The sequence below is a fragment of the Muntiacus reevesi genome, chromosome 3, assembly GCF_963930625.1.
Source record: "Muntiacus reevesi chromosome 3, mMunRee1.1, whole genome shotgun sequence".
Classification (NCBI taxonomy): domain Eukaryota; kingdom Metazoa; phylum Chordata; class Mammalia; order Artiodactyla; family Cervidae; genus Muntiacus; species Muntiacus reevesi.
Window position 1 is genome coordinate 13,057,902 of NC_089251.1, and position 12,306 is coordinate 13,070,207.

The 12,306-nt window shown below is 40.2% G+C and overlaps 1 protein-coding gene and 1 pseudogene across 1 annotated transcript; both read left to right on the forward strand.

The window, feature by feature from the left end:
- Window positions 1–945, forward strand: LOC136163930 (olfactory receptor 1L8-like). The gene has a single exon (XM_065928755.1). The coding sequence runs from the start codon at window positions 1–3 to the stop codon at window positions 943–945; it is 945 nt and encodes a 314-aa protein (XP_065784827.1).
- Window positions 946–3,264: 2,319 nt separating this feature from the next.
- LOC136162706 (ubiquitin-like protein 5 pseudogene) lies at window positions 3,265–3,584 on the forward strand (annotated as a pseudogene).
- The last annotated feature ends 8,722 nt before the right edge of the window (window positions 3,585–12,306 follow it).

The following is a 12,306-nucleotide window of genomic DNA, read 5'->3' on the forward strand; positions in this document are numbered from 1 at the left end:
ATGGAAAGACTCAACCAAACCAGCAGTGTCTCTGAGTTCATACTCCTGGGACTCTCCTCCCGGCCTGAGGATCAGAAGCCACTCTTTATTCTCTTCCTCACCATGTACCTGGTCACCGTAACAGGGAACCTGCTCATCATCCTGGCCATCTGCTCTGACCCCCAACTGCACACCCCCATGTATTTCTTCTTGAGTTTCCTGTCTTTCACTGACATTTGCTTCACAACAACCATTGTCCCCAGGATGCTGGTGAACTTCCTGTCACATAAGACCATCTCCTATGCTGGGTGCCTTACCCAGATGTACTTTATATATGCTCTGGGCAACACTGACAGCTGCCTTCTGGCAGTCATGGCCTATGACCGCTATGTGGCCATCTGTGACCCCTTCCACTATGTCACCACCATGAGTCATCGCCGCTGTGTCCTGATGGTGGCCTTCTCCTGCTCACTGCCTCACTTCCACTCGCTCCTACACACACTTCTGCTGAATCAGCTCACCTTCTGTGACTCTAATATTATCCATAACTTTCTCTGTGACCTCAGCCCTCTAATAAAATTGTCCTGCTCCCCCACATTTGTCAACGAAATTGTGATATTGATAGAAGGATCTTTTATTTTAGTGACCCCTTTCCTATGCATTACTTTCTCTTATATACAAATCCTCATTGCAGTTCTTAAAATTCCCTCAACTTCTGGGAAACACAAAGCCTTCTCCACGTGTGGCTCACACCTCACTGTGGTAACTCTCTTTTATGGAAGCATCTTCTATGTCTATCTACAGCCTGTGTCCACCTACACCATCACGGACCATGTGGCTACAATTGTCTACACAGTTCTGTCCTCCATGCTCAATCCTTTTATCTACAGCCTAAGAAACAAAGACCTGAATCAGGGTCTGAGGAAGCTGCTGGGCAGGAGGAAACCCCGGACAACACCCTCTTGATGTACACACAAATGAATCGTCCCCCATTTGAATCTGGCTTCTGCTGGCTCTTGATGGTCAGGCAAGCTCTTCGAGATTAGCATTTTTAACCCATGTGGGGCAAGGTATTGTGGGTATTTACATACTTTGCTGATGGCCTATTAATTGGCTCTGCCTGTGATTAAATCATGATACTCTCCCCCACTACTTCTCCACTTTTCTACAAAGAGTCATCACATCGCATCTTTCAAATGCTGCTTTAACCTAATCCTTTTCCCACATTGGGCTTCCCTGGTCGCTCAAATGATAAAGAATCTGCCTGCAGTGCAGGAGACTCGGGTTCAATCCCTAAGTCAAGAAGATCGCCTGGAGAAGGAAATGACAACCCACTCCAGCAGTCTTGCCTGGAGAATTCCAACAGAGGAGCCTGGCGGGCTACTGTCCATGGGGTCACAAAGAGTCGGACACAGCAATTAACTTTCATTTTTCCCACATACATTTCCTGAACTAGTTTCTCTCTTTTATTAAGAATTATCTCCAAAATCCTTCAAATTCAGTATACTGCTAAAAAAATAATTTCTTAATTTGTAGCTGTTGACTGTCTTCGAAAATGTTTAAAAGGAGAAGGAAAGGAGAGGAGGGGAAGGAGAAGAGGATGGAGGGCTGCATTTCAGCTAATTTTCTCATTTGAGGACTTTTATATCCCTTATTTTTCTACTCCAAAACTTCTTTTTTAAATACTAAGTTTTCAAGTTTAGTATTCTCTTATCTTTCTATCTTTCCTTCATTACATTTCTTTAGCTTAGTTTCATTTTTTTTAACAGACAATTAAAAATGTTAATGGCCTGAAAGAACAAGAATCAAGAGTGGTGACTTTAAAATATCCATTCCATAGTGGGGTGTTGAAATCTTTCTTGTCTCCATCTATCCCTAAAGCTGTATATTTAAAATATGATTTATGACTGTATTCTAGAGACTTCAGTACTCAAGTGTTTAACTGAAGGCATATTATTATAAGTGTATATTGAGTACTGAGATTTTATTTAGTCAGTCTCAGTTTATAACAGATAAAAAATGGCAAAAACCTAAAACTTTATTAATAGGAAATAAGGAAATTGTGCTTTTTTATGTAAAATGTAATAATATTCAAAAGGCTGAAAAAATGAAACATCTCTATTACTTTCTTGAAATGTCATTAAGTAGAAAACTTAAGTATAACAAAGTATAAAAGAATGAATCCACTGTAATTTTTAAAATATATGATATATATTTATATAGTCACTGAAATAAAAATGGAAGTGTGAGGGGAGGAGAGGACTGGGAGGGAGAGAAATTCCACTTCTTGGTACATATTTGTAATGTCTGAACTTCTTCAAATAAATATTTATAGCACATGGAATTTAGAAGTAGTAATAAATTACATGACCAGGGCAATGATGAAAGACTTTCTTTCTAAAATATCAGCTGAAAAAAAAACTTTCTTGCAAATCTGAAAAACATCATTGCATGGCTCCTTCATTTAAATCACAATTTCATAGAATATACTATTCTTGGTACCAAAACTTCTGATACTTTAAAGACATTTCACTGTTCTACTGCATCAAGTGCTTTTGGTGAAAAACAAAAGATTGTTCTAAGGTGTTCTTTGTGATCACCTCCCCTAACCACAGTTTATAGATACCCTATACCAAATATAGCCATGGTGTCACTGCAAAGGTCATTGTCTTTGGAAATAAGTCAATTCTAAAAATGAATGGAAATGAGAATGGCCTGGATCAGCCATGAAGTGTTAGTCACTCAGTTGTGTCCAACTCTTTGCGACCCCATGGACTGTAACCCACCAGTCTCCTCCACCCTTGGGATTTTCCAGGCAAGAATACTGGAGTGGGACTTTCTTCTCCAGGGGAACTTGCTGACCCAGGTCTCGAACTTGGGTCCTGGGTTGCAGGCAGTCTCCTTACCATCTGAGCCACCAAGGAAGCCCATACAATCCCGAAGAAAAATCACAAAGTTGGAGGAGCACACACATTAAAAAATTTCAAGATGTACTACAAAGGTGAAGTAATTAGTATGTGTAACATTTATATAGGAAAAAATATATACAGCAATATAAAGAATAAAAGATCTAGAAATAAATCTTTATTAATATAATCATTTCATTTTTGGCAAAGTGCTAACATAATTTAAAGAGGAGAGTAGGCTCCATTGGATGTTAAGTTGGAGCAACTGGTTATACACATATACTGTGTCTCATGTTAAAAATAAAGCATAAGCGGCGACTCTGGCCTGGCCTCAGCAGCCATGCGAGGAGGTTGTGGCGTCTGCTTCTTCCAGGCTGTTTGAGCCAGGATGATCGAGATTGTTTGCAACAACCATCTGGGGAAGAAGGTGCGCGTTAAGTGCAATACGGATGACACCATCGGGGACCTTAAGAAGCTGATCGCAGCCCAAACTGGCACCCTTGGAACAAGATCGTACTGAAGAAGTGGTACACGATTTTTAAGGACCACTTGTCTCTGGGGGACTATGAAATCCACGTTGGGATGAACCTGGAGCTTTATTACCAATAGAGCAGAATTCCTTCTTCCTGCCTTTCCCCCTCCTCCCACCCTCACTCCCCACACTAATATGGATGCTTGTTTTTGGAAACTCATGTTAATAAAAACTTAGAGGCTGAAAAAAAAATAAACAAATAAAGCATAAGAACCATATGAACATCTCAATATATTCAGAAATAGCTTCTGGCAAAAGTCCTCATTCATTTATGATTAAAAGACTATAAACAAGATCAGTATAAAGGGAACATTCCTCAACATAATAAAGGCCATATATGGGGAAAGATTGAGGGCAGGAGGAGACGGGGGTGACAGAGCATGAGATGGTTGGATGGCATCATCTACACAATGGATATGAGTTTGAGCAAACTCTGAGAGATGGTGAAGAACAGGGAAGCCTGGCACACTGCAGTCTGTGGAATCACAAAGAGTCAGACACAACTTAGCAACTGAACATCAACAACAAAGGCAAAATGACAGACAATCACACACTCAGTGATGAAAAGCAGAAAACATTTCCTTGGAGATTACAAACAAGATATAATGGATCTTGATGTAAGGATGCCCAGTCTTTCCATGTTTATTCAACATAGTATTGAAAGGTCCTACCCACAGCAGTCAGAAAAGAAAAAGAAATTAAAGGGATTCAAATTGCAAAAGAAGTAAAACTGTCACTGCTTGCAGATGACAAGACACAATACATAAAAAATCCTAATGAAACTACCGAAAAACTGTTAGAACTAATAAATGAATTAAGTAAATTTATAATACTGTATGATATCACTCATATATGAAATCTAAAGAATCAACAAACTAGTGAATGAAGCAAAAAAGAAGCACACTTACAGATATAGCAAAAGAACTAGTAGCTACCAGTGGAGAGAGAGAAGTGGGGAGGAGAAATATAGAGATAAAGATTTTTAAAGGGTTATTATGGAAGTATATGAAATCATGTACATGAAACTTTTGAAATTTGTAAAGCACTATAGACTCAAAAGAATCTTTCATTAAATAAAAAAGGAAAACTAAATAGAACAATTTCCCCTAAGGAAAAGAAAACACTCAGAGAAAGACAAATACTGTATGATATCACTTATATGTGATTATAAAAAATAAAACAAATTATTGAAAGTAACAAAAAAGAAACAGACCCACAGTTACAAAGAAGAAGCTATAGGTTAGCAGTGAGGAGAGAGGGAGTGAGGACCAAGATAGGCGTAGAGCATTAAGAGTAACAAAACCACTATGTAGAAAACAAATAACCTACAAGATATATTGTTCAGACAGGTAGTATATCCAATATTTTATAACTATAAATGGAGGATAACGCTTAAAAATTGTGAATCACTATGTTTACAAAGCAAGACGGCTGCTGAATGACATATGGGGAAAACACTGGACTCAGGAAGATTCCTGCCCAGGCAGGACAGCATAAAACTTGGTCCCACTACCTCAGAAAGGAAATCCTATGCAAAAGGCATGGCTGGGTAAGACTTCTGCATACTGAAGTGCTAAGGGGAAAGGGGCAGAAATGAAGACACGCTTGCTCGAAAATGAGCAAGATTGTTTCATGTCATCTTAATTTCTTCAATAGCACTCTGAGGTGAGTTTTCTTCAATCACTTGTCTTCTTTCAGACACATGTACCCCAGTGTTCATTGCAGCATTGTTTACAATAGCCAGGACATGGAAGCAACCTAGATGTTCATCAGCAGATGAATGGATAAGGAAGTTGTGGAACATATATACTATGGAATATTATTCAGCTATTAAAAGAAAAACATTTGAGTCAGTTCTAATGAGGTGGAATGGTATGGACCAGAAATGGTATGGACCTAACAGAAGCAGAAGATATCAAGGAGAAGTGGCAAGAATACACAGAAGAACTGTATAAAAAAGATCTTCATGACAGAAAATCACAACGGTGTGATCACTCACCTAGAGCTAGACATCCTGGATTGCGAAGTCAAGTGGGCCTTAGGAAGCATCACTACAAAAACAAAGGTAGTGGAGGTGATGGAATTCCAGTTGAGCTATTTCAAATCCTGAAAGATGATGCTGTGAAAGTGCTGCCAGCAAAATTGGAAAACTCAGCAGTGGTCACAGGGCTGGAAAAGGTTAGTTTTCATTCCAATCTCAAAGAAAGGCAATGCCAAAGAATGCTCAAACTACTGCGTAACTGCACTCATCTCACACACTAATAAAGTAATGCTCAAAATTCTCCAAGCCAGGCTTCAGCAATAGATGAACCATGAACTTCCAGATGTTTAAGCTGGTTTTAGAAAAGGCAGAGGAATCAGAAATCAAATTGCCAACATCCACTGGATCATCAAAAAAGCAAGAGAGTTCCAGAAAAACATCTATTTCCGCTTTATTGACTATGCCAAAGCCTTCAACTGTGTGGATCACAATAAACTGTAGAAAATTCTGAAAGAGATGGGAATACCAGACCACCTGACCTTCCTCTTGAGAAACGTATATGCAGATCAGGAAGCAACAGTTAGAACTGGACATGGAACAACAGACTGGTTCCAAGTAGAAAAAGGAGTATGTCAAGGCTGTATGTTGTCACCCTGCTTATTTAACTTATATGCAGAGTACATTATGAGAAATGCTGGACTGGATGAAGTGCAAGCTGGAATCAAGATTGCTGGGAGAAATATCAATAACCTCAGATATGCAGATGATACCACCCTTATGACAGAAAGTGAAGAAGAACTAAAGAGCCTATTGATGAAAGTGAAAGAGGAGAGTGAAAAAGTTGGCTTAAAGCTCAACATTCAGAAAACTAAGATCATGGCATCTGGTCCCATCACTTCATGGCAAATAGATGGGGAAACAGTGGAAACAGTGGCTGACTTTATTTTTCTGGGTTCCAAAATCACTGCAGATGGTGACTGCAGCCATGAAATTAAAAGACACTTAGTCCTTTGAAGGAAAGTTATGACCAACCTAGACAGCATATTAAAAAGCAGAGACATTACTTTGCCAACAAAGGTCCATTTAGTCAAGGCTATGGTTTTCCCAGTAGTCATGTATGGGTGTGAAAGTTGGACCATAAGAAAGCTGAGCACCGAAGAATTGATGCTTTTGAACTGTGGTATTGGAGAATACTCTTGAGCTTCCCTTGGACTGCAAGGAGATCAAGCCAGTCTATTCTAAAGGAAATCAGTCCTGAATGATCATTGGAAGGACTGATGCTAAAGCTGAAACTTCAAAGCTTTGGCCACCTGATGCGAAGAGCTGATTCATTTGAAAAGACCCTGATGCTGGGAAAGATTGAAGGCAGGAGGAGAAGGGGACGACAGAGGATGAGATGGTTGGATGGAATCACCAACTCGGTGGACATGAGTTTGGGTAAACTCCGGCAGTTGGTGATGGCTAGGGAGCCCTGGGATGCTTTGGTTCATGAGGTCACAAAGGGTCAGACACGACTGAGACGCTGAATTGAACTGAAATGAATGAGGTGGATGAACCTGGATCATATTATACAGAGCGAAGTAAGTCAGAAAGAGAAACATCAATACACTGTATTAATGCATATATATAGAATTTAGAAAGATGGTAATGACAACCCTATATGCAAGGCAGCAAGGAAGACACAGATGTAAAGAACAGACTTTTGGGACTCTGTGGGAGAAGACAAGAATGGGATGATTTGAGACGATAGCATTGAAACATGGATATTACCATATGTAAAATAGATAACCAGTGCAAGTCCGATGCATGAAGCAGGGCACTCAAAGCCGGTGCTCTGAGACAACCCAGAGGAATGGGGTAGGGAGGGAGGTGGGATGGGGCATTCAGGATGGGGGGACACATGTGCACCTGTGACTGATTCATGTCAGTGTATGGCAAAAACCACCACAATATTGTAACGTAATTATTCTCCAATTAAAATTAATCAATTTAATTATTTTCAAGAAGGAAAAAAAATTGTCTTCTTTCACAAAATGAAAAGGCAGAAATATCGTGCAGATGAAGGAACAAAGTAAAAACCCACAAGACTAAATAAGCAAAGAGGAAAAAGGCAACTACTGGTAAAAGAATACAGAGTAATGATAGTAAAGATGATCCAAAATCTCGAAAATAGAATGGAGAAAATGCAAGAATCATTTATCAATTTAACTAGGACCTAGAAGAAATGAAGCATAAACAGTGATGAACAACACAATTACTGAAATTGAAAATACTCTAGAAAGAATCAGTAGCAGAATAATTGAGGCACTATGTTGTACACCTGAAACATGCTATTGTACTTCAATTATACCTCAGTTAAAAAAAATTTTTTTTAAAAAAGACAATTACTAAGAGAGAAGATTTAAAGGTTCTCACTAAAACAAATGAATACGTTTTAATTATGTGGGTTTATGGATATGTTGTTAATTAACATTACTGTTGAAATCACTATAAATATGTGTAAATAAATAAGTCTATAAAATCATTGTGTTGTACACTTTAAACTTACACAATGTTATGTCAATCATCTCAATAAAACTGGAAATTGATTAAGAGGTACTTGTTAGATGAATGAATATAAACAATAGAAACACGAAAACCACCTGAAGAGTAAGTGCAAGAGGCAGGACTGAAACCCAGGGCTTTCTATCTCTGCAGTACTTATTCTTAATATGTAGATTAAAATTCTTTAAATTCAAATCTAAAGAAGAAGACACAGATGTTCTGTGTGAGACAGTGCTTTATTCTGACCAGCAGCAAAATGTTTTGCATTTCCTATAACATTGCTGTGGATGATGTTTACAATAATACACAATATTTTCAGTATAAAACTCAAAATCACTTCATGGATCACAGCCTTGTCATGGTGAAGGGGCTTGAGTGAAGCAATGAGCCAAGTGAAGCTATGAGCCAAGCAATTAGGTCCACCCAAGACAGACGGGTCAGAGTGGAGAGTTCTGACAAAACATGGTCCACTACAAAGGGAATGGCAAACCACTCTAGTATGTTTGCTTCGAGAAACCCATAAACAGTATGAAAAGGCAAAAAGATATGGTACCAAAAGATAAGCCCACCAGGTTGGAAGCTGTCCAATATGCTACTGGGAAGAGCAGAGGGCAGCTACTAATAGCTCCAGAAAGAATGACGTGGCTAGGCCAAAGTGGAAACAACACTCAATTGTTTCTGGTGCTCAGATGTGTCTGGTGGTAAAAGTAACGTTCAATGCTATAAAGAGCAAAATTGCATAAGAACCTGGAATGTTAGGTCCACTTATCAAGGTAAACTGGACGTGGTCAAAGAGGAGTTGGCAGCAATGAACATTGATATCTTACAAATCAGTGAACTAAAATGGACGGGAAATGGTGAATTTTGGAAGCAGTAACAGATTTTACTTTCCTGGAATCCAAAATCACTGCAGACAGTAGATGCAGCCATAAAATTAAAGGACACCTGCTCCTTGGAAGGAAAGTTATGACAAACCTAGACAGCATATTAAAAAGCAAAGACATCATTTTGCCAACAAAAGGCCATATAGTCAAAGCTATGGTTTTTCCAGTAATGACTGAGCAACTTCACTTTCACTTTTCACTTTCATGCATTGGAGAAGGAAATGGCAACCCACTCCAGTGTTCTTGCCTGGAGAATCCCAGGGATGGCGGAGCCCGATGGGCTGCTGTCTATGGGGTCACACAAGTCGGACATGACTGAAGCGACTTAGCAGTAGCAGCAGCAGCAGCATGTACAGATGTGAGAGTTGGACCATAAAGAAAGTTGAATGCTGAAGAATTAATGCTTTCAATTTGGGGTGCTAGAGAAGACTCTTGGGAGTCCCTTAAACTTAGCAAGGAGTCCCTTAGCCCTTAGCAAGGAGATCAAACCAGTCAATCCCAAAGGAAACCACCTGAATAATCATTGAAAGGACAGATACTGAAGCTCCAGTACTTTGGCCACCTGATGTGAAGAGCTGATTTATTGGGAAAGACCCTGATTCTGGGAAAGATCGAAGGCAGGAGAAGAGGGTGGCAGAGGATGAGATGGTTGGATGGCATCACCAACTCAACAGACATGAATTTGAGTAAATACTGGGAGATGGTGAAGGACAAAGAAGTCTGGGGTCGCAGAGTCGGACATGACTTAGTGACTAAACAACAACAACAAAATACTCAAAAAGAAATTTTATCTCATGTTTTGGTGTCAGAAAGAGCTGTTATGCTCATTTTCAGATGACGACACTGAGACTCATAGAGGCTAAGTAACTTCTAAAAAGCAACTAACTACAAAGTGGCCAGGCCCACATGCTAATAAATGGTATCTGTTTCCTCAACACTTAATCTCAAAATACTGCTCTGAGACTGAACTCTGAAATATATTTTTTCTGAAATGTCTTTGCTATTTGCAACAATAAATTTTGCCTGACCCTATGCTTTAAATATACACTATGGGTGCTATGTCCAACTCTTTGCAATCCTTTGGACCACAGCCTTCCAAGTTCCTCTATCCATGGGATTCTCCAGGCAAGGATACTGGCGTGGATAGCTGTGCCATCCTCCAGGGAATCTTCCCGACCCAGGGATCAAACTCACATCTCTTACATCTCCTGCATTGGCTGGTGAGTTCTTTACCACTAGCGCCACCTGGGAAGCCCTAAATAAACACTAATATTAACCTAATCCCACACATAAAAAAATCTACTCCATGTGCCTCCATAGACACTGGGAAAATACACACCATTGATCTCCCATTGAATCCTTTGAAAACTGCAACCTCCCCCTATTGATCTATAAACTGAATGGATCTAGATTACACTTGGATCCACATCTGAATCCCCCAAAATTAAAATATTCACCCAGATAAATGTGTCTCTACCCTTGATAACCCATAGTTGGGGAAACTGAAGCATGACCCTAAGATGTCATAGTGAAGTTCAGAAGCTCTGAGATTAGTCCCAGTGTCTAAACAGGAAGCCTCGGGGGTCCCCAGTCCCCTTGGAGTCAGCAGTACTGGCTGTGATTTCCATTCTGCTTTCTCTACCTGCTTTCTATTCCCTCTCCAGGGACAAATTCCCCTGAGACGTCATCACACCTTGACTCCCTCAGCCTAACAAGTGCCCCAGAGGCTGGTAGAGCAGACCTCAGACTCATGAGAAGCTGGCTGGGCTTCCTCAATCAGGAGAGTCCTGCCACTTGAGTCAGAGCATCTCTACCTTCTGAGATCTGGAGCTGGGAGAGCAGCAGTGAGCCCAGGTGTTGAGGTCAGGGAAGGAAAACGTGTTATCCCTTTGTAGTAGATCAACTCCTCCTCCATCCTGCTTCTCTCCTTGTCACTCAGCCCAGAAGCTCATGGGAGACACATGAGGAAGCTGAGCTTTGTGTGAGAAGCAGACTTGACCTGATGAACAGATGTGGTGCAGATCAGCTTCTGGAGGGGCTGGGAAGGAAAGGAAAGCATCTGGACATGGAGATGAGCTTCAGATGCTGGTCACTCACTTGGCTACTTCAACCCAGTTTAGTACCTTATTCTTTTCCTCCCCCATACTTTCAAGTATCTCATGGATTTGGGACATTATAAGGTCCAAGTAAAAGTTCCATGTGGCACTTGGTTTTAAGTCCTCAAGGTCCTCTATTTCATATATTTTGATGAAAAAAAAACCCTATCAGTAAAAGGAAAAGGAAAAAAAGTTTATCATATTCTCAACCAGATCAACACACATTGTGCTTTTAGAATATTCCTGATTCTCAGTTCCCAAACCTTTCTCCTTTCTTCTAGTCATCAGCATGAGTGTTCCTTACATCTACAACCTGCAGCATCTGATCCCATTAATGCACCAAATTCCCACTAATATTTGTATTCCACATTTCCCGGATTGCACAGGCTGAGGACAATAGCATCCCAGGAGTAAATGAGAATGAAATTCTCATTCTGTACCCAGACAAGAGAAAAAGCACAGTTGAAATACATTCAACTACGTTGAAATATGTTTCTCTTAGATTTCCCTGTTGGTTATTTTGACAAGCCCGTATTTGTTTCTAATACATATAAAGTTGCTGCTGCTGCTAAGTTGCTTCAGTTGTGTCCGACTCTGTGAGACCCCATAGAGGGCAGCCCACTAGGCTCCTCTGTCCCTGGGATTCTCCAGGCAAGAATACTGGAGTGGGTTGCCATTTCCTTCTCCAATGCGTGAAAGTGAAAAGTGAAAGTGAAGTCGCTAAGTCGTGCCCGACTCTTAGCGATCCCAGGGACTGCAGCCTACCAGGCTCCTCCGTCCATGGGATTTTCCAGGCAAGAGTATTGGAGTGGGGTGCCATTGCCTTCTCTGACATATAAAGTTAAAGTCTAGTTATAACAACTGAATTACAATAAGGAATGATGGTTCTGTGACTTCCCTGTCAAAAATACTTCCATCCCAACTTCCCAGCCACCTTCATCCTTTACACTGCTCTATTTTTTTAAACAAATTTCTCCCTACCTGATATCATACTATATATTCTACTTGCTAATGATCAAAACTGCAACATGAGCTACAAAAGGACAAAGATTTCTTGGTTTTATTGCTATGTTTCCAGTGGGGAAACTGCTTTTCCTAGAATAGGAACTAAGGAACTTGAATCAGAGAAGTTCACCAGTGATGATTTTTAAAAGAGAACTCTTCTTCTGTCCCTCCAGCTTGCAACATAAAGCACTTACGACACCCCTGGATTTGAGAAGGGAGGACCACATCAAATACCAGGAGGCTGGCAATCTTTCCTTGCACAGCTCCTAATGCTGACTAAATAGAGGAAATGAAGACTTGCTGGGTTATCATGACTTGGGCTATGGAATCAGAGCATAATAAATAACAAAATGTCTTGGGTATAAGTAGATCCAAGTCA

Coding starts and splice junctions, on each gene's coding strand:
- LOC136163930 (XM_065928755.1), top strand. CDS start 1: ATGGAAAGACTCAACCAAACCAGCAGTGTCTCTGAGTTCATACTCCTG.